Consider the following 22,544-nt stretch of genomic DNA (forward strand, 5'->3'; position numbering starts at 1 on the left):
AAGATGAATGTGTCCTTTAATTTATTTATTTATAATTGAAGTTGTCTCTACATATATAAAAATTAGAATTTTACTAAAAAATTATGGTTGTTAAACAATAATTATATGCATATATGTTTCATATATTCGAGGGAATATATGCCCTCGTATGTCAGCATGAGATATAATAATTCAAATCCAATTTTAAATTGATTAAATGACATGCAACCCGAGAAAGATGATGGTTTTCTGTTCTTTTTGTTTTATTTTTATTTTTATTATTTTATCATTAGGATAATTCAAGGGACAGCAAGATGATACTATTATCATGTCGGTCCTCATCTTACTATTAATTTTTTTTTAAATCCAAGCAAAGGAAATGACAATATAAATAAATATAAAGAATTTGCACCCTGGCTAAAATTTGATTAACGAGTCTAAATCTGGATTACTATCAAGATAACCCAAATAGATTATAGCCCATTTAATGGCAAATGAAAGCCAGATAGGAGAATGGGTGACTTTGGTGCTTTCTTAGGCCATTACAATCAACAGTAAGGCACCAGATGGATTTTAAAAATAATAATAATAATAATAAGCCTCCTCCGAGTTCTAGGGCACCGATACCTATTTTTTTTTTATGATTGAACCTCGGAACTTTCAGTGTGCAAACAACTAGACCTAGGAGTACGTACAACCATTTATTGAAAGAATAAAATCGAATCTTATAATTAATGAAAATATTCTGAGAAAGTGGTGGAGAATAGTGGTGGACAACAGTAATGATAATGAACGGAACATTGTCGAAAGTAGTTATGATTATCGATAAAAACATCATTGAAATTGTTAGGAATGTAAACTAAAGTCCAACCAACATTAGAAAATATAAATATAAAAATTATGTATCATATAAAAAAATTATACCGTGTAAACTATATTAAAATCGATATTTTTTAAAAAAAAAATAATTAATTTTGCTGAATATGTATGTATTGGATACAGTAAAAATTGATTTTTTTTATCAATTCTATACTATATAATTTAAGTTGTTTATTCCATTCATAACCAATTAATTTTGGATTCAAACTTCATTTTAATTTGGATAAATAGTAGATTGATTCCACTTTCCTACAACAATAGAAATCTTCAAAATCTCTCGGTGAGATGAGAACAAAAAGCATTGGCATTGTAAGTTGAAAGAGTGCCAAAAATTAGTCGTGGTAGGATAAAAGGATGAAAGTTATTGTCTAAGAAATGAAAAACAAAAATAAAAAGAAAAAAACATACACTATATAATTTAAATGGATTATTTTGCCCATAACCAATCAATTTTGAATTTATTTTATTTATTTATTTATTATTATTATTATACGAAAACACACAGTTTTTATTTCTCCAACTAACTAAATTATTTGGTTCTCTAACAAACACCAAATGACAAACTTACAGTTTTAAAAAATAAATAAATAAATAAACATAAATTATGATTTGGTCTTTGACTGGCTGTTATGACTTAAAAGAAACGTGCCCTGTATTTTTCCAACTACCATTTTCGCAAATAGATCACAACAATTAATTAATTTAGGAGCTTCATCATGGGATTTAATGAAAATCTTTTTGTTCAAAGATTATATCCCACTAATATCTAGTAGATTTCTTCGGATTTATCAACTTCTTTTTTTTTTTTTTTTTAATATCTAGTAGATTTCTTCAGATTTATCAACTTCTTTTTTTAAAAAAAAAAAAAAAAAATTGGTTTAGGAGGTTTGAAAAATGGGGGAAGTAACAGCAAAAGAAGCAAAGAGGAAGGTAATGGTAGCCATTGATGAAAGTGATTACAGTCACTATGCTCTCATGTGGGTTCTTAAGAACCTCAAAGAATCCATAACCAACTCTCCCCTTATCATCTTCATGGCTCAGTCTCCTCCCAAAAACAATCCTACTTTCGCTGCTTCTCTCGGATGTGCTCGAATGTATTGCCCTATTTCATCCAGTTAAGTTTTGTCTTTCAGACGTATTTGATTATTGTTTTTCTTTTCACTTCATATAAACTTAATTAATATTTTTTTTATTTAAATGTTTATTTTTTTCTATTTTAGTACTTTTGATGATGTCAAATCTTCGGTTTGTATCTTTATATTCTTCCTTTTTTGAAAAAAAAAACAATTCATTATACAGCTCCAGAATTTGTTAGCTCTGTCCAAGAGAATCATAAGAAGCTCACCATGGCTTTCTTGGAGAAGGCGAGGGATATATGTGCCACTCATGGGGTATGTATGGCCCACATTTTTATCCATTCTTTCAAGAAAGTAATAAAAAAAATAAAAAACTAATATAGAAAAAATAATAATAATAATAATAAAAAAAAATCTGATAGTGCTTGGATGTTGCAACTTACAACTTCAATGCAAATCACATAGCAATCTCTTTTAGGATTCACATTGCTAATCATTAGCAAAAAAGGATTCACATTGCTAATTATATAAATTCTGGCGATTATTCATCATCAATAATGATCATTTATAGATCATCAAATCTCTATGCGCGCATACACACAAAAATCACTAATGTCATTTAAATACTTGGATGATGCAGTTGAAACTTGGATTTATACTTCCAATTGTAAAATGTGCTTGGCAGCACCTCTTAATGACAATATAAAAAGACTAAGCTTAATATTTTTTGAAAATGGTGTTCTCCACAGGTAAGTGCAGAAACACTCACAGAGGTAGGGGATCCTAGAGCAGCCATATGCGATGCAGTTCAAAAACACAATATAGATTTACTTGTTTTGGGTGAGCATGGAATTGGAAAACTTCAAAGGTAAGACCCTTTTTTTTCCCCCAAAAAATGTCCATTTGTATATCTCATACGCATACAATATAAACCAGAATATTGGATAATTAAAAGTTACGTCTTATAACAAAAAACCTTTGATCGTTTGCAACATGACTAATCAGAACATTACTGATCTTACTTTTGAAAAGCTAAACATAATATTCTTCAATGTGGTTTTAAAGTTATGTTCGAAGTTCCAATGGTTTGGGGTGAAGTGTTAAAAGAAACTTATGAGAAACAAAAATAACATTGAAAAGAAAATAAAACAATCTGGTACGAAAATCGGAATGTGCAGTTTATATGTTACTAGACCTCTAAAATTGTGTGCCAAATATGAATGCTCTCTTTGCACATTTCTTTTTTATTATTTCACTTTTTGTTTGGTAGTTTGATGATTCAAATATGTGCTAAATTAGGGCTATACTTGGAAGTGTAAGCAACTACTGTGTTCAGAATGCCAAGTGCCCTGTCCTCGTTGTGAAGAAACCAAAGTGAGGAATAGTATGCAGTGCAATAAAGGCAAGTGCCAAGTTGTAATTTTTAAATGTCATATAATAAAAATCAAAATGTAATTAAATGGGTTACTTTTGAAATGTAGAGTGTTATATTAACTGTTTGCTTTTTGCTTGTTGTGCAGAGAATAATGGAAATAAAAGCTAGTTGCTATATTGTAGCTGAAACTAACAAGAAATCCATTTTTTATTAAGAATATAGGTTAAGGCTACTTTTCACTTGTCTGAAACAATAGCGCTTAATATATGGTAATTTAAATTAAAAGAGTGATTTTTTGAGCCTTAAGTACATTATATAGCTTACTCCAATATGTTTAAATCTCCTGGCATGTGCTGTCAATCCCATTTAATTGAAGCAGAACATAATCTTTCAGCCAAATATACTGTTGAGAGCAGCTGCTAACCGAACACCAGCTTGAGCCAACCGCAGATTGAGTATTGGTAAACGAGAGAGGAAATAATCATCTGCAGATAAATTATCATGAATTTGGTATTCTTAGGCACGGACAAACACAAATTATTGTGAAGTTAAGAAGCTTCGATTGTTTACCTTCTAGCGTAGAATCTTGGGAAACATCCTTGTATGCCCAGTTACAAGCTGCTTTTATACTTTCAGAAGCATATCTGCAAAAGGGTTCCCAGAGTCATCTAATTATTATACAAATAGATTGTTCACTGAATGGAAAAATGAATACCCGTAGACCGGAGAAAGACAAAAAGGAGTGTTCGTCGTGGAAAAATGACATCTTAGAACCAATACTTTTCAGCAATTAAAAAGGAGATCAAAGGGAAAAGTTTCAATACAAATAATAGTCATACTATCTTCAAAACTCATAACAAAATCTGTAGAACTTAATTATATAATTCCTAAAGCATCCATACAGCAGTTGTTAAACATACGTGTCTGGGCATGGAATCTTATTCGAGTTGCATGTCTCCCATCCTTTAACTCGATCTGCCCATTCAGTCTATCCTCAAGAAATTTCAAGCCAAAATAAGAAGACTTAGGATCCATTTATATAAATCACAAAAAAAAAGGCATATCAGTTGAAAAAGAGTGGAAACGAGATTACAGTAATATTCTTTTGAATTGCTTCAACAAGTTGCTCCACATTAGAATCATAGAATCTCTCTTCTGCTGTCTCAATTATGTCCCTATCCCAAACCTGAAAGCATATGATTTTCTGAGTAACTTATAATTTAGTTGAATAAAGGCAAATGTAGGTGGCAACTGCAATTAAACTCACATGGTGAAGATTTTGTTTCCTCGTATACCAGTGAACATCAATATCATTTCCTCCCCTGTCTGTAGCAAATCCCACATGTAGAGGCTGCAAAGGACATTAAAGATCAGGTATAAAGGTACAAAAGAACGTACAATCATGCTACTGCAAGATATGTCTTGATGAAGTCGGAGTCATACCTGATGGATGTCTCCCATAAAATGAGAAAGGAATAGAAGAGCTTCGGTGAGGTTATCTGATTGTCACAATGCATTCCAACAAAAGAACCAGAATTTGATCAGCCTAGTTGCCTAACATAGAAGGCTTTAGTTGAACAAAGGACAAGGAGAGAAGAAAAAGCATAAATTTCATGTAAGGATGGATTTACATTCGGCCTGAGCAGTACTGTAGGTGAGAAGCTGGGTGGTGTAATTGTTAATTGCACCTGCAACACACCTTCCTTTCAAACCATCTTCATCCTTGCAGTCCCCTGAAAGATTAAAAGTGAGTATTTTCAAGAACAGATCTCTTAACTGGATTAAATTTATGCAATCTCGAGATAGTTTTCATCACTTAAAATTTCCATCGCATACAGTATATCAGATCATTGTCAAGCCTCTACTACCACCATGACTCTTATGAATCAAATTTTATTTTGCTATGGGTGATTAAGCTTTTATCTTACTGAAACATGTGGCAAGTGGAAAATTATTCTAAGGTTGGTATATATGAAAACAAAAAGCTGTTTATAGAGACACAAAATTAATCTAAAGAAGATCTTTAAGAGATTTAAATTCCATGCCATTGTTGGTCAACAAATCTTTGCTCATATATAAAACTATTCCTCTACTTGTGAGTTTAAATGATTATTTTACATTGTTATAAATCAACTTACTTTGATATTGAAAAGTGCAAAGGTCAGGAGTGTTAATGAAGTGAAGAGCAGATGACCAATGATATCGAAACCTGACTTCATCAGCCCATATACACAAACTTCCCAAGTCATTTTCAGCATATTCTGGAAGCAGTTTGTTCACAGCATCTGCCGCTGCTTTGCTCAACCGAGACTGTTTTCCATCACAAATGACCACACATTATATATATACAAAATAATAATCCAATCAAGATATCCTTATTTTATAAAGTTAAAAGACAATGCAAAAAATAAATATGTGTGTGTATATATATATATATATAAACAGCTTTGCTATGGGGCATACCAGTCCAATATCATAAGGGGTACATCATCAGTTTTTTATCGACAATAAACTCGAAAATCCAATTTATTATCAGAGCAGAGCAGAGAAAGATAAAATGAAGATTACCCACCTGGGCAATTCGACAAACAGTTAGATGCCCATCAGCTCCCCAGCCATGAATTACTGGAAAAAGAAGCAGCAACAGTGACAAAGTAAATATAAGGACCCTGCAACTCCCCATCTTCTTCCTTCCTTTTCTCTCAAGACCCACCACGCAATATACAGCTATCTGAAAATGGGTTGTCTCTGCTTTTATAATTAGAAATGAAAAATCCAAAACATTTAGTTACAATCAATCCTTTTTTTTTTTTTTTTCCTTTTCTTTCTTTCTTTCTTTTTCCGGGTAAAACAAATTCTTGGCTAATCATGTTGATTGGCTGGTGACTTATGCAGTGTGATAGTGTGTGTGAATTGAATATACAGCTTCATTCATTGCTACATTTTACCATAAATAATCATTCCCATGTTATTTATCTGCTTTGCAGAGAAAGTTATAAATTAATAGACTTTTTATGTAAATTTTTCGACCATGACAAAATTGTAGCTAGAAGTATGAAATGGTGGGCTCTAATGGAATTCTGAGTTCATACTCGATTTACATCATGGGACCAAAATGACCATTAACAAAGCTGTATGAAGAGTAAATCTGAGGGTGTATTTTGGTAATTTAAGCTAGGAAGGCATGGTTTTTCGATGGTGAGGTCCGTGGTGGGAAAGGAAAAGAAGTTTAAAAAAATGACAGGGGATTTGAAAGCTGGATAGAGGCCTGAAATGGCGATGCCAGCCGTCACTGTAACGTTGATGGCAGAGTTGCTTATGGAAATAAGAAAGTACCGAAAGAGGCATGGAATATAACGGTCGGATTCTGTTTCTTGACAAATATGGAAAATAAATCCTCTTTTTAGGCTATTAATTTAATTCTCCATAAATTCAATAACAAATTTAATCATTCTATTACATGACCTTTTTTTTTAAAAAAAAAAAAAATTGATAATATAAAGTCATGGTTATTGTATAAAATGGAATAAAGATATAATTAAAAATTCTTATAAAGAATGAAATGGAGTGTGAATGAAAGAAGGCAATCTGTGAATTTTGTGATTAGAAATTGAGTTGAAATATGCAACAAAAAATAATAATAATAAAAAAAAAAGATAGAGTTTAAACATAAAGTGCAATTAATCCTGATTAAAAATAGGGCAAAAAAGAGCCATAAATCACCACCAAAAAAATATCTTTTTATTTTAATGCTTTGTGTTCTGTTTCTATGTGGTATAATTGGTTCAAACTTGAAAAAATATGCTAGAAGTTCCCTTATTCTATTTATTCTATCATGTTCGATTGATATAGATATAATATATGGTATAGCCAGCCAACTTTGGATAGATTCTAATTTAGCTCTTTCATTAAAAATTAATATTGGTATTTACTCTTTTTTCTTAATCAAATATTAATATAATAAAAGATGTAATTTATATCTAGATACAGGTAATAAGACAAATATAAACTTCAATTTTAATATTTAAATATGTAAAATCAACAAGTCCCATATTTTGGTCTAGATTAGTTTGTTTCCAACATGTTGGGTTTTTTCTTCTTTTTATTTTTATTTTTATTTTTTGGGGTCCCATTTGCATGTTGGAAAGCCACTTTAGAGTAACAATTTTGTGGAGGAGGAACTTTATTTTTTTGAAAGTTGCGGAGGAGAAACTTTAAAACCACTTTATGTCTCCAAGCAATAAAAAGTTTGTGTGCAAGTTAAAGTGATAGATTCATATAGGTCACGTTTCTGAAGCCACCATAAATAAGTTGTCAATATATCCTCCTAAAAATTAAAAGTTAAAGAAAATATAGGGAAAAAAAAAAAAGTTTAAAAGCATTAATTAGATTATAAGCACATTTTGACCATTTTTTGAACTTTCAGAAAAATGAGAATTTTTTAAGTCATTAACCAAATAAAATTTAATTTTGCTTTTTCTATTGTCTCCTTTTAAAATAGGTTTCAATACCATTTTCAGTTGCTAAAAGATAAATTCACCATAAGAAGAAAAAGAAAAAAAAAAAAAAGAAACGTACTTTTTTCATCATTTTAATTTTTTAAGATTTGTTTTACCTTATTATTTCTTTTCCCTAAAAAGTTGTTTGACAAATTGTTGAGGTGGAAATTTGTCAAAAGACCATCAACAACCTATAATCGGAAGGGTAATCGATCTTTTCGTTAATCTACTTTACAAAAGGATTGAAAATGCCAAGTAAGGAGTGTTCACAAAATAAAAGAAGATATTTTACCCAGAAAATAAAATAAAATAATCAAAAAAGAGAAAGAATGGAAAAAATAAAATTGTTGGCCAGAACAATTTAAAATTTTTTTTTTTTTTTAAAAAATAGAGTTTGTTTCAATAAGATTATATGTGGATTTACAGTTTGTTTTGGGCCATTGAAACGTCCTGGAAAATTGGGCTTTAGGCCCTCGAATTGGTAGTCTGACTCTTTTTTATTTTTATTTTTTTTATATTATCTTAATGGACAAAATTATGCTCTATTAAAATAAAAAAGTAATATATATATATATATATAAAGATTTTATTACAGAAACGTTAATATATTTTTATTGTATGAACATTTATAAATATGATAATTTTTAAAAAAATTATCTTTAATATTTATATTTGTGTGATAATATAAAAAATAATTTTTTAAAAAATAGTTATTTTTATAGACATTTACACTATAACAACGTCCGAATGGACATTTAACTGAGGGCTTTAGGCCCTCGAATTGGTAGTCTGACTTTTTTTTTTTTTTTATATTATCTTAATAGACAGACTTTTTTATTTTTATTTTTATTTTTATTTTTTTTATATTATCTTAATAGACAAAACTATGCTCTATTAAAATAAAAAAGTAAAAAAAAATATATATATATATATATAAATTTATTACAGGCACATTAATATATTTTTATTGTATGGACATTTATAAATATGATAATTTTTAAAAAAATTTATCTTTAATATTTATATTTGTGTGACAATATGAAAAATAATTTTTTAAAAAATAATTATTTTTATAGACATTTACACTATAACAACGTGGACATTTAACTGACTATATTTATATTTATATATATATATATATATATATATATAAAAATGGGTGTGTATAAATTTATTTATGAGTGCAAAAAGAACCACAGCTTGATGCCTGTGGGCATCGCATACGCATATAAATCCTTGCTCGGGAATTTATACGTTCTCTTCCTCCGCTCTGAATTTTGATTATTCCTATTCTTCCGAAAAAATTCCCAAAAACTTAAAAAGCGTCTCGTGGACCAAGTTTTTTTTTTTTTTTTTTTGAATAATCTTGTGGACCAAGTTTAATCTGTTTGTCTTACATAAGTGAAGCAATCAATACAGTAAACAAAATGCGTACGCAACAGCAATACCATAATCGTCTCCGTCCACATCATTATTTATTTTTTATTATTATTATTAAAGTTATTCAAATTCAAAATCTCACATCATTATTTATTTATTTATTTATTTATTTATTATTATTATTGTTATTATTATTATTATTAAAGTTATTCAAATTCAAAATCTCACATATAAACTATAAATATTATCATATTTAGTTTATAAATTTATTAAAAATATATTTATTATTACTTAATTAATTAATATATTACTCTAATTGAAAATTTAAAATTAAATATTATTAATATAAATAAATTAAATTATTAAATTAATAAATTTTATGATATATATTCTATTCTAAATAGGCTGTCTCTGTAAGGATTCCATATATAAGATTTCCGACCAACATTTTTGAGATGTACATTATATATATATATTTAATAAATAAATTAATAAACTTTATGATATATATAGTATTATTCTATTCCAAATAGGCTGTCTTTGTAAGGACTCCATATGCAAGATTTTCCTCCAACGTTTTAGAGATGTACATTTTTAATGAAACACCCAACGTATTCAAATCTTATCCAATACTTCATTTGGCAAGATTGCCTTCCAATTTTTGTGGCTCTCAATTGTAAGCGTGGAAATTTCCTCTTTTTTTAAAAAAACAAAATTATCTTTTACCAATTACCTCCGCTTAAAATATAATATTATTATACTATGAAGTGTCAACAAGAAAAATTCAAAACATATTTACCTTTCCTTTCTCATGACCAGCTAAAAAAACCTATAATAAAAAACCTGAAAATCATTTTCCTCAACCATTTATGAGTCAAAAAGTACACATTATATTGGGTCATCATTCTAAGTAGAATTTTCTAATTGATTATTATGCTTTCCCATATACATGTACAAATTCTGAAAATTTGACCCATAATTTTTCTATACATGTTACATATGTAGTGGAGGTTTTATGAATATCGATGAAAATTTGAATTCTTAATCACTCTTTTGGACCCAAGATAATGTATATGATTACAAACTGTTTGGATCTGGTCGTCTCTAGCATTAAAAAGATGAAGAATATTATTAGTCAGAAAAATGAAAAAAATAATAATAATAAAAAAATAAAGTAAATATAGCTGACTTATATATAGTATATCAGTTTAAATTGATTCAAGATTTTTGACTAATATCAACACAATAATGTTCGTTAGAAAGATTAACGACAGCTTAACATAAGCAACATATAAATATATAAATTAATTTTTTTATGAAAAAAAAAAAAGCAAATAATTATTGTTTATTAGCCTCATAATTTGTGAATGCCTTCAATGTAGTATGTTAGAATATGAACTACTTTCTCCAAAAGAGAAAATGGAAAAATGGACATTTTAAGTATCATACAATTTTGGTGGAATATATATATATATATATATATATAGTTAGATATTTATATATACGTTTATGCATAAGCTATTTCTTACAGAATTTAAGATAAGAATTAAAAAAAAAAAAAATAGTAGATGTACTATGTAGCATACAATAATTAAGTCAATGTATAAATGCCTCAATAACCCAAAAAAAAAAAAAAAATTATGTTATAGAAATAATCTATGTTATTTTTATTTGTTTTATCAGGGTACCTAATACACACTAGAATATGACATTGTACCTCATATAGCTACCACTTATTTAAGTGAATAATAATATGACCAAAAAATAATAATATGACATTACCTATGGACTTTGTATCTTATCTTATTCACATATGAATTGTTCGATATGCCAATTTAGATATAAATAATATTGTTTGACCCAATAATAGGTGGTTTATCTCTAGATTCAAATTTTGAACCTTCAAAGTAAAAATTCTCCTTTCCCATTTGTAATAATAATAATGAATAATGAAAAATGAATAATATTTATCAGACAAAAAGATATAAATAATTACAAACAAACACCTAATTAACAATATTCGGAAAATCTTTTCGTTTTTGTTTTTCTTAGCAATTATTTTCTAAAAGAGATTCATATCGAATTTTTATTTGAAGGGGAAAAGCATAGTACAGAAAGGCCTTATTGTTATCTACAACAACATCTAAATGTAGGGAATAGTATTATTAAGCATTGAGTAAATATTCCTACTTTTTATGTATGACCGATAATAAGGTCACCCTACAGGGTCCTTTAGTTTTGATAATCCAAAGTTTTTCCTAACGGAACGTTAGCAAAATCCTTTTTTTTTTTTTTTTTCAAAATAATGGTTCCAAATTTTTAATTCCCACTCCAAATCAATATGCATATATATAATTTTAGAATACAATTTTATTTGTGCTTAATTAGGAGAGAGTAAAATAGTTTTCTATAAAAATAAATAAAAACAATAAATTTGACTAAGTATGTTCTGCAAGTAATTGGTTTGCAACTTAGGTGTATTACCTAACTAGTTAATAGTTACTTTCATTTTATAGCAAAGACAGCGTAACCAATGAATTGTATACTATTTTATTTCAATCCTGATATCTTCAATATCTGTAAGAGTATTTGAGAAACATATTCTCATATTAACTCTACTGTTCTTGTTCTCATAATTTCCTTCTTATTTATCAATTCAAAATCTTCTTCATTTTATTTTATTGATCAAGAAAGCAATATCTCGATCTAACTAAAATAATTAAACCAAATAAGAATATTATATATAATCCAAAACAATTATTATAACTATGACTTTTTATGTAACTTTCAAGAAAAGCGGTGGCAATATTTGTTGGAAAAACAAAATTCCAATTGATGGGGACTTATTGAGCTTGTATTTTCAAGCAATCATCTCCTACCAAATACTGAACTAACAGGTGGAACCTACTCTCCGCCCCTTTTTTCTCCTCAATCGATAAAAACAAAATCTAATCCGTCTGGTCGGTTTATAGTGGTGCCGTCCGACTATCACTCATTGGGTTTTATACTAAAAACGCAATAAATTATTCACACATGTTGATAATGGATATGCATCGCCGAAATAATTAATATGCTTTCAAAAGCAGTGGAAATGAAAATACAAGAGAACATGATAAAATGATGGCACAAGTAAAGAAAACGATTGAATTTGAATTTCTGCATTTCAAGTAAGCAAAACAAAAGTTATTTTATTTTTTTACATTATGTATTCCAAATTCATTCACTTTCTTAGTGTTTATAGTTTAGAGATAAATATTTCAAAATTCTTGAAAATTGAATTATGTCAGGTAAAAATCACAGAGAGCAATTAATTGGAGGAGTACGAGAGCCATGTGATGCAATTTTTTTATTATTAATTTATCAAACTGGACCACCACACGACTAGTCGTGTGTGCGGGTCCATCAATAAAGTGCATGAGACCCAAGGAAAGCCAGCATCATCAACTAGAATCACATTAATCATAGAGTTTCGTGGGGACCACCAAACCCTCCCCTGCCGCTCTATTACAAAAGCGAAAGTATTCAAAAAAGGACAAGCAAATGAGGTGTGAACGCGTGTCAACATGTCTGTGGTGGAGCTGTCCAATACTCCGAACACCACTAGTTTCATAAAACAAAAGGGACCCACAAAAGTAGCTTCACGAAACTCAATAGTAGAGGATCACATCTCCAACTGCACTTTTTTACTTATGACTCAGCATTTTTATCAAATCAATCACTCTTTGTGACCCCAAAAAAATTAAAAATAAAAAAAAGCCCAAAACCCAACCCCCATTGCGTCCTCTTGACTCAGCCGTTCCAATCTTCACTCGTTTCCAAAATGTCCGCTTGCTCCTTTTTCTGACGTGGACCGAATATTCTTTAATTCTCACCCAACTGTTATCATCCACGTCATTGACACTCTAAAATCCATGTATTTTAATTTTTCCTCTTCAATTGTTAGTCCCCTTTTAACTTTCTTGATGCCTTTATATACTCCATGTCCTTACGTATCCAAAACCTCCTCTTTTGCTTCTTCATTCTCAACCAACGCTTTCTGTTTCTCTCTGTTTCTGCGTCTTCTCTGTTAGACATATAGATAAAAAGATAAAGCTTAAAAAAAAAAAAAAAAAAAAAGCCCATTTCAGGCAAAAAGCTCTTGGGTCGATTTTATTTTATTTTTTAAAATTTTTTAGCTGAAAAATTGAAAATCATTACCATGGAGATTCCTGTAATCAATCGAATCGGCAATTTTGAATCCGGCATAACCACTTTGCAAAACCCGTCTTTTCTTTCCCAGATTATTTCTCTTTCTCACATCGAGAAGGTTTCTGAAGCATACAGCTTCTGGAAATGGGGCGCTTTGATCATCGCCGTGGTTGCTTCTTTCGGCACCATAGTCAGTAGGATCAAGATTCTGGCAATTAGACTGCAGCATCGTTATTATACTGCTGTAGCTTCTGAACACTCTCTTCTCAGAAATCTGGTGGATGACGATGAATACAGCAGCGAAAGCGACTACGATGCTGGAGACGACGACGACGCCGTTTCCTGGTCATCGGCGTCTTCTATTTCGGAATTCGATGACGACGAGGCTGCTTCTACTTCCGATGTTGATTCCCACTGGAGGACCGTCGAAGAAAATTTTCACGTCAAAGGATCTGGTCATTACGTCGATGACCATTGGCAAAACCGTAATTTGAGGCTCCGACGGCGTAGAAGCTTTACGGAGAATCGGTTTTCCTGGTCCGATTTTGCTAGCGGCAAGAGCGTCGTCAAGCTCTGGGACAGTTTGGGATTGGGGTTGGACATCGACGGCACATCGGGGAATGTCGTATCAATGTACGACATGGACAAGGAGCAAAAGATTGGCACCATCTTCGGCGGGACTCCGGCGACCGCCACGTCATCTCCGGCGTCGCTACTGTCCGCCGGGACGAACTCTTCCGGGAACGTCTCGTTCGGCCTCTGGGACACGCGCGACGGTTGTCGTATTCCGGCGATATTCGCCGAGTGGGGACCCCACCTGGGTAAGATCGTGGGAATCGCATCTGACGGCGCCGAGAAAGTTTACGTCAGTGATGATGTCACCGGCGGTTTTACGGTCGGAGATTTGAGGAACGTAAGCTTGCCGATAAAGAGTTTAACGGCGTCTGAGGTGGAAAAGACTTGGTGGGACACCGACGCGGTTCTCGTCTCGAACGAGTGCTTTGACGATTCAGCAACTGTGACTGGTCGCGGCTCAGCCGTGACTCGTTGCTGTGACGCGGTTCGGTCTTATCTGCTGTAGACAAGGTTATATCAGTAAATTCAATGGGACGGACAAAAGAAAAAAAGAAAAGAAAGGAAAAATTGTATGCATAATTTGTAAATAATTTTATAATTATTCTCAATAATTTATGGGGTTATTTTCGTTCCATTAGTTGTCTTTTTTAAATTGTTGCGTAGATTTGGATTCAGCAAAAATCCGATTTTGCTTTTTTGATTGCTTCTTTGTGTCGTGGTGAAGGTTGGAACTCATATTTGTTATCATGGATAAGAAAAATGAACAGTATCTTGATATAAAAATTTGAATTAACGATCATATTATTTAATGTTGTAATTAAATTTAATAATTACTGGTATAATTAAATATTATGGAATATTACATTAAACCCTCTTTTTTTTTAGTTGCTATTGCATCATTCCACAATTTTTTTTATTTTTCCTAAATATGGTCGGTTGATTGCGTATACGTCATTTTCTTGCTTCTTGGTCTAGATTAGAGATTAACAAATGAGAAGTCTATGCCATATTTTCCAAACCAGAATTACTTTTTTTTTTTTTTTTTTTTCTGTGGGTGTCGAAGAAACATCCTTTTATTAAGGAAAAAAAACAAAATATGTGCGTCACATGTTAAATATGATCTATTCTATGAAGCCTTAGGGTTAGATTAACCATTTCAAAGTCCACATCGCTGAAGTGTGTACAGGCTGGGACTATGAGCAGTCATCCTATCATCATGTAGACACATTAAAAAAGTTCAAAATTTTCTGATTTTATTTTGTTTTTGGTCAACAAGCAATTAATAAGATTTATAATTAAAGAAAAAAAGAAAAAAAAAAAGAGCAGATTTTGATTTTCTATCCTTGTTCATTGAGATTCTTTGTAAAGGATGTGTGTGATTTTTGATTTGCAGCAAAACTTGTCAGTTTTACAAATATATAAATCTGCTTGTGAATCACCTTGATTCTTTTCTTTCAATCATTTCCAAAATTTTAATTGTTACATATTCAGCAACAACTAAGAATTGGTTGTCGTTGAATATGTGAAAGCAAATATATGATTTTATAATATTTGTCAAGGGATAATTAATTTGTATGTGTTTCGTGATTTCCAGAAATATTGTCACTGTATTATCTATTTATTCCAGACCTAATAAAATGTAAAAGTACTATTCAACGAAAATCATTTCATAAATTGTTTAAATTAATCTTTTTTGATTTCATAAGTGATACATCATATGTCATGTCATACAATTAATGTCTAATATAATTACAAAGAAAACAAGATAGCATCTTCAAATTTTTTTTGTTTTTTAAAAAAATGAAAGAATATTAGCTATTACGGATTTTCTGGCAAAGGCAGATCTGGTCCGGGTATTTGCCTAAAAAGATTGCCTCTTTCTTTCTTTTTTTTTTTCCCCTTATATATTAATATTTTCATCATAAAACCGAAAGATCAGTTGGAAGAAAAAACTTTAAATAAGAGACACATAATTTGTAATGTAAATAAGGTAAACTATACATATATATAGTTGGTGGTTGGAAAGAATACAAGGAATGAAATAATAATTAATTTATGTTTGCAAATTAAATAATATATTATAGATGGATGGATGCATTATTATATGAAAGTTGAGTGCTTACCTTTTAAAAAGTTGGTAGACATGCATCCAAGAGAATCATGCTTCTTGAGCAAATTGATAAATGTTATTATTAGTTGTTGCTTTCCAATAATATAGATAAATAAATTTAGTTGTTGCACCTAATGTAATCAATATCAAAATTGATTAAGGTAATGTCTCGGTGATCATTCATTCTGTTGCAACTTTTGCAAAAGAGTGAAGAAAATGCTAGAAGTGTTGGCAAAAAGTCCGAACAGTCCAACCATGAAGTTCATTATAAATTAACTCTCTCTGTTCTTCAAAATTATGCTGATCATAATTTTAAAAATCGCTGTTGACTAATATTCTCCAAAAAAAAAAAAAAAAGAAATAGAATATGACTGCATTATGCATATCATAATTGTCAAGTATTGTGAATAGTTTTATGGTGTTAGTATTATGATTATTATACGTAATATGAGCAGTCGATAATTTAAAACGGCAATTAAAAAAAAAAAAAAAAAGGAGTAGCTTGTTGTATTTTATCTCATTTCAATTTTAATATATATGTAACCCCTACAAGCATAAGTCATTTTACAAGAAACAAAAGAAATTTTTTTTGATGGATAAGAGATAAAAGAAATTAAAAACATAACAAAACATATCTATATTTTATAATGAAATTAATGCTTCTATTTTATGCCTTAAGGTTCACTCCAAGTTAAAGTCACATGTAAGAAAACGAAAATGTCAGTTGAAGTTACATGTAAGAAAAAGAAAATGTTACTAAGGTAGGTCGGTATGAGCTTTTAAGGGTTGTTTTACTCCTTGAACTAGGTTTATATTTGCACTTTGTATTTGGATTTTTCTTTTTGGCATTTTAGTATTTGAATTTTAATTTTTATTACATTTTAGCACTTTGAACTATTTTTAATCTATTTTTTTAATGGTTTTAAACCGTACAATGTACCTACCACAGCATAAAAACAATAAAATTACAAAATATGGTAACCTTATAAAATTTTGTATATTGCATTAGGTAAAATATACACTTTAATATCGATAAAAATTATATTAAAAATAATGTTATGGATAAAGGTGTAATGAAAATTAAAATTTAAAAATCAAAATGTTAAAAAAAAAGTTGAAAAATCAAAGCGTAAATATAAATATAAATTAAGGTAAAAGTTCTAATAGCTTTTTTTTTTTTCCTTTGCACAGGAAGTGGAGTGTAAGTTGCATATGTATAAAGTGACCATGTTGTTATCAAAAGGCAACTTTATTCTTCCCCTTTAACGTTCCATTCTAATTTTCTAGAATCATGTAGTTGTCTCCAATTTCAAGGGCTTGGTCGGAACTCGGAAGCCCATATAACAAAACAAATTGTTTATTTTACTTACCTTTTAAAATAATTATTATCTTATAAGATGCTTATCTTTTAAAATAATTATTATCTTATAAAATACATTTTTATCAAATAGATAATCTAGAGTGATTAAATTTTTTTATTAAAATTTTGATATTTATAATTTGATAATTTTTAAATGCTTTATCTATCTATGTATATAAAATAATATTAATTTAATTTCATTAAAAAAACTGTCACAAAATTAAATTTGATACATGTAGCATTGCTCTTATCAAATTCGACAAAATTATGAAAGTAAGTTCCACTTTTAGGACAATATTTAATGCCCCATTAGACCAAAATTTTTCTTTCATTATGAATGAGAACTATTATTTCAATTGCGAAAACACGTCCCCATTTTTATTTTTGTTTTTGGCTGAAAGGAAACACTTCTCTTTTAAAAACAGTCTTGGAATTTGGACGGAGTTCGAATTTCTAATATCAAAAAACTTTGGTGGTACTTCAGTTTTCCTTTGTTGGGCCAAAACAAGATTTTCAGCCCTTGTGGGTCAAACAAAGGTGAATTTCCGTTTTCCTTCTAGAACCGCATCTTGAACCAAGACTTGGATGTCTTATGAGCAATGGTTTATTTTTTATTTTTATTTTTTCCAAGTTGCATACCAAGAAACCATCCACTAGTCAATAGTGTAATATGTTTAGGGCTTGAGGCCCATCTCTTATAGTCTTAGACCCCGGCCTATTTCCTTTTTTTCTGTTTTTTTTTTGGGTTGGGGTTGGAATGTCTTGTGGTTTTTCGGCCTTTTCCAATCCATGGTGGATGGGTGTGTCTTGTGACACTTGGGCTTAAATTGGACTCCAGAACAATATTGCTTGACGAACAGAGCATTTGACACAGCATTTGGCTAAGGATGAATCAAAAGCCAACCACACCAGATCACCAACACAATCCAGCCACTTTAGTGCCCTGCTTGGTTACAAGCCCTTACTACAAGGCTCTGCGATGGTTGTTTGAATACTATGAAATTGACATGAAAATCCCAAGCCGTAGCGCACCAGCTTGATACCGGATCACCAAGAGAACCTAACCACTTCAATGCCTCGCTTGGTAACAAGCCTTCAGTACTACAAGGCTGGCTATGGTTTTTTTTCAATACTACAAAAGTGACCTGAAAATCCCAAGCCCACCTTATTAACAAAATGGATAAGTTTCTAGTATCCCAATAAGTCCTGAAGGATATTGATTCCAAGGGGTTTCCAGTATCGATTTTACAACCTAAAAGAATGAGAACCCTTATATTTCTTATGTAGAAAATATCATAATTTAGGCTTATGGATCGGTTTGGCTTGATTTGCTCTCATTTATGATCCCAAGTCTAGAGAGATATAAAGGAACATAAAAACTGCGAGTTCAATGAAAAGGTTAAGAACTAGGTAAAGTCACTATCGTCCGCCAAACCTTTTGAGAACAATTAACTGAGGGTTGTATGATAAAAGATTAAGAATTGCGTAAAATCAGCTAATCTTTGAAGGACCATTAACTAAGGTCTTCTACATGGTGAACGTGATTTTCGGTTGAATATATAAATCCGTATAAGACCCTCAAACACCTATCAAACACATGCTACTGGTATTCTTGGATTTTGAATAATGAAATATAATTAATCTTTCTACCATGCATGCCCCTTGTAAATTAAATTGATAAAAGGAAGCGTATTTGAAAAACAAGGATTTCCGAATCTAAGACTGAAAAGGATATTCAGTGAAAATACTTGGATGAACTAATGAATTTAAGCTAAAAGACAGCACTCAATTCCCATGTCAACATAGAAAGCCTTCTGGCAATTCTTTCGTCCTAGTACTTTGAGATTTATTGCTTCATTGACTTTTCAAATTTAGTAACATGCATTGTGATTGGTAATCAATATTTGGTATGCTAGCCTTTCACCGTTTCAAACATTACTGCAATGTATTGGATTGTATGTAGAGAAAACACACATATAGAGAAAGTCGCCATTCTAAACATAAGGTAGGAATGTGATGGTGTATAAAATATTAGGTTCCAACTCAATTAATGGTTTAATATTAAAATCATAATTAGGTAAATAGCAATTCTTTAACACTTGTCACGTGGTGTTTAATATAAGATGGAAACTATATTTTCAGCAAATAAAAGCTATATACATATATGTACATAAAAAAAAAAATAATAAAATTTGGAACTATATTCAATCTTATTTCAGAAGACATGTTGATGTGGTTAGTAAAATAGGATCTACATAATTTATGCTTACCTTAAAAAGAATTAGCTTTCCCATATTATGTTTTTAGTATTACAAAAATAAAATTATTTTGAAGGATTAATATGTAAAACCAAATGGTTTAGTTAATGGGGATACCATTTTTTTTGTCGATGTAGTTTCTTAGAAGATCAAATTTGTACATATATATATATATATATATGTATATATTTATCACACACACTTAAGCTTTCATTAGTCAGTAGTCTAGTCTCAAATGTCTACATATTGATTAATGTTAAAGAATTAATCAAGGGCTACTTAATGGGCTCTAATGTACATACACCAAAAGAAATAGTGGGCTAATATACACAGAATTTAGGCAGAGTTTTCAGTGGTCTAAAAATCACGCTCCTTTGTGAGACAATTATTAAAATGGCAAAAAGCTTTTCGTAATTAACTTTTGTATTTTAAAAGAAATGGCCAAGGCGCTGCTTGGTGCTAATAGAGAGTGTTCCCACTCGGAAAAAAAAATAAATATATATATATATATATAGATATAGATATATAGATATATCAATTTCTTCCTCCTACTTCATTGCCCATCGTTTGAACTTTGAAATTTGAGGTATACTGTATGTGCTGTTTTAATTTTCAAAAGCCATTGATAATTTAAAGTCAAGACAGTTGACGCCATGAATAATCGTATTATATGCATTCCAGAAATACGAAAATCGGTGTACAGATCAGTAACTTTCACTGAATTTTCAATGTCTTGTGATTTAAGTAATTAATTATAGTATTTATGCAAACCAGGCGTATTAAGACCGATTCTATTATAAAGTTTACATCATGACCATTTCCATCATTGACTTTAGATTAACTTACAGTCTTTTAAGCAACATTAATTCAGAAGTTAAACATAGGAAAATTCAACGAAGAAAAAGCCCAATATATATAAATACATATTTATTACTCAACAAATACGTAGCAAATACGTACATATATAATTAAAGAAAAGGTTAGCATACACAAACCATTGCTGAACAGAAAATATCTTCTTCTTTTTTTTGAATACTGGCTAAAAGAATTAATTAAATTTCTGAAAGAAAAAAAATTAACATTTTTACTTTAATCAGTCTGGCTCACATTTGAAATTAACAGCAACTAAATCATTAAAAAGAGAAATTAACCAAGTCATTAAAAAATTATTTAAAAAAAAAAAATCAAAACCTACCTATGGACAAAGAAACAAGTAATCAACATGAAATGAAGATTAGCGCCATAGATCGATCCCTCTAGAGACCATGATCAATATTCTTGTATTCGTTTAATGAACTCCAAAACCGAAGGCGATATTGAACCCCCGATGTTTGGCGACGCGAATGACGTATCCGCGGCGGGGAATCTGTAACCGGGCCGAGGAGAGCAGAAGAAATCTGTTCCATTGGGTGTAAACAACGGAACATCACCGAAATAGGAATTGGAAAAGCTGAGTATGGAAGACCCACCAGAACCAGAAGATGATGACCTAATGGCTTCCATATCGTAACTGCTACTATTTCCACTATAATTCTTATTATTGTTGTTATTATCATCTGTCACAACCGACGACGACTCCGTCTCTTCTTGACTGATGATGGTGGGATTCCTATTTCCACTCTTCGCCGCATTCGCTTCCGACATGGCGGACGACGAATCCTTTGCATTGCCATTGCTCTCCATCTGCTTCTGCGAAAACGACGCCGTTTCGTCTTCTGGATGCGTGAGACCCGTGAGCTTCTGCACCAGAGCCATGAAATCACGAGCTTGTGTGTGGATGACCTTGGGAGAATGTGTGTAGATGATGACCGGCTGTCGCTTCTGCTGCGGATTTGGAAATGCAGATGCCGGAACCACGGGTGCTGCGGCGAAAGAAGAAGATGGTTTTTGAATCGAATGTGAATCTCTGTTGATCTTCAATGGAGATGGACGTACACCGTGGATCGCCTTCATCGAACGATCTTCATCGTTGAACTTCGCTGGGCTCATGGTTATGATTATTCTTCTTCAGATGAATTCGACGTCGAGAAAAAAAAAATACAAAATACAAATTTTTATGCAAATGTAAATATATTGAGCATGGAGATCTTATACGGAGAAGAAAAAATCTAATGTATGCATATATATATATATATATATATAGATGAGGTGGGTGCTTATAGAGAAGTTAGGAAGAAACAAAAGCCAGCGATTCTGACCGTTGACATTTTTTTTTGTTTTTTTTTTTTCCAGTGGGAATGGTACAGGGAAAAGGGAATCCATTTAACGGCGTTAGTTACGGTTGAACCTTTCAGCGTATAGAAGTTGGTAACCTTTTTGAAAGTTGTCTTCGACGGCGTTTATGTCGGCTTTTCGATAACGACGACGGTGATTGAACAAGTGGAGTTTAGTTTTTTCAATTAATTTAATTATTATTATTTTATTATTATTTTCTTAAGTTACTTCGTACACCGGTGTTTTGGTACTAATTAATCACATTAAACTAATTATTGCGCCGAGTTGAGTCGTTTTTGGATGGTTTTAGCTGCTGCCACGTATGCACTGGCTGATGAATTGGAGTGTGGATAAGCTAAATTGTTTATTAGCTCGGCTTGAGCCGGCGCTGTGAAAATTGGATTTTATTGTTATTAAAACATGTGGAATAATTATGTGGTTATTAACTTAATTAAGTGTAATTATGATTGTTATCGATAGTTGTGATTGTTTTATAAATTGCGGTGAGTGTGCCACTTGTGGTCTGTTGGTTTGCTGAGCGCAAATTTTGATAGATTCCGTTTGGTTTTAGCCAACTAAAATAGAAGATATTTGTAACAAAATTAATTAATTAAATCATCTGTTTGAAGCACCAGAAGATTTTTTTTTAT

The 22,544-nt window shown here is 30.8% G+C and overlaps 4 protein-coding genes across 5 annotated transcripts; 2 read left to right on the forward strand and 2 right to left on the reverse strand.

The window, feature by feature from the left end:
• The first annotated feature begins 1,590 nt into the window (after positions 1 to 1,590).
• Positions 1,591 to 3,623, forward strand: LOC107429462 (universal stress protein A-like protein). Its single transcript, XM_016040152.4, has 5 exons — positions 1,591 to 1,972; positions 2,158 to 2,249; positions 2,684 to 2,802; positions 3,234 to 3,336; positions 3,455 to 3,623. The coding sequence occupies exons 1-4, from the start codon at positions 1,753 to 1,755 to the stop codon at positions 3,310 to 3,312; spliced, it is 510 nt and encodes a 169-aa protein (XP_015895638.1). The 5' UTR covers positions 1,591 to 1,752; the 3' UTR covers positions 3,313 to 3,336; positions 3,455 to 3,623.
• Positions 3,499 to 6,632, reverse strand: LOC107429461 (endonuclease 2). Of its 2 annotated transcripts, XM_025077911.3 has the most exons (10): positions 6,402 to 6,632; positions 5,882 to 6,040; positions 5,448 to 5,619; positions 4,941 to 5,042; positions 4,753 to 4,808; positions 4,577 to 4,660; positions 4,403 to 4,495; positions 4,230 to 4,297; positions 3,880 to 3,953; positions 3,499 to 3,794 (listed from the first exon to the last, which is right to left on the reverse strand). In XM_025077911.3, exons 2-10 carry the CDS (start codon positions 5,990 to 5,992, stop codon positions 3,700 to 3,702), a joined length of 855 nt encoding a protein of 284 aa, XP_024933679.2. In that variant the 5' UTR covers positions 5,993 to 6,040; positions 6,402 to 6,632; the 3' UTR covers positions 3,499 to 3,699. The 2 variants fall into 2 exon arrangements, with proteins under 2 accessions (XP_024933679.2, XP_060669749.1); XM_060813766.1 differs by having other exon boundaries at positions 5,882 to 6,631.
• A 6,533-nt stretch (positions 6,633 to 13,165) lies between these two features.
• LOC107429456 (uncharacterized) lies at positions 13,166 to 14,584 on the forward strand. The gene has a single exon (XM_016040145.4). The coding sequence runs from the start codon at positions 13,387 to 13,389 to the stop codon at positions 14,455 to 14,457; it is 1,071 nt and encodes a 356-aa protein (XP_015895631.4). The 5' UTR covers positions 13,166 to 13,386; the 3' UTR covers positions 14,458 to 14,584.
• Positions 14,585 to 20,737: 6,153 nt separating this feature from the next.
• LOC107429468 (VQ motif-containing protein 20) lies at positions 20,738 to 22,195 on the reverse strand. Its single transcript, XM_016040157.4, has one exon. It carries the CDS (start codon positions 21,667 to 21,669, stop codon positions 20,950 to 20,952), a length of 720 nt encoding a protein of 239 aa, XP_015895643.3. The 5' UTR covers positions 21,670 to 22,195; the 3' UTR covers positions 20,738 to 20,949.
• Positions 22,196 to 22,544: the final 349 nt, after the last annotated feature.

The sequence above is a fragment of the Ziziphus jujuba genome, chromosome 12, assembly GCF_031755915.1.
Source record: "Ziziphus jujuba cultivar Dongzao chromosome 12, ASM3175591v1".
NCBI classification, from domain to species: Eukaryota; Viridiplantae; Streptophyta; class Magnoliopsida; order Rosales; family Rhamnaceae; genus Ziziphus; species Ziziphus jujuba.

Coding starts and splice junctions, on each gene's coding strand:
- LOC107429462 (XM_016040152.4), top strand. CDS start 1,753: ATGGGGGAAGTAACAGCAAAAGAAGCAAAGAGGAAGGTAATGGTAGCC. Junction 2,250..2,683: donor ATATATGTGCCACTCATGGG/GTATGTATGGCC, acceptor TGTTCTCCACAG/GTAAGTGCAGAAACACTCAC. Junction 2,803..3,233: donor GGAATTGGAAAACTTCAAAG/GTAAGACCCTTT, acceptor GTGCTAAATTAG/GGCTATACTTGGAAGTGTAA.
- LOC107429461 (XM_025077911.3), bottom strand. CDS start 5,992: ATGGGGAGTTGCAGGGTCCTTATATTTACTTTGTCACTGTTGCTGCTT. Junction 4,661..4,752: donor TTATGGGAGACATCCATCAG/GTATGACTCCGA, acceptor TGTCCTTTGCAG/CCTCTACATGTGGGATTTGC. Junction 4,496..4,576: donor GGAAACAAAATCTTCACCAT/GTGAGTTTAATT, acceptor ATATGCTTTCAG/GTTTGGGATAGGGACATAAT.
- LOC107429456 (XM_016040145.4), top strand. CDS start 13,387: ATGGAGATTCCTGTAATCAATCGAATCGGCAATTTTGAATCCGGCATA.
- LOC107429468 (XM_016040157.4), bottom strand. CDS start 21,669: ATGAGCCCAGCGAAGTTCAACGATGAAGATCGTTCGATGAAGGCGATC.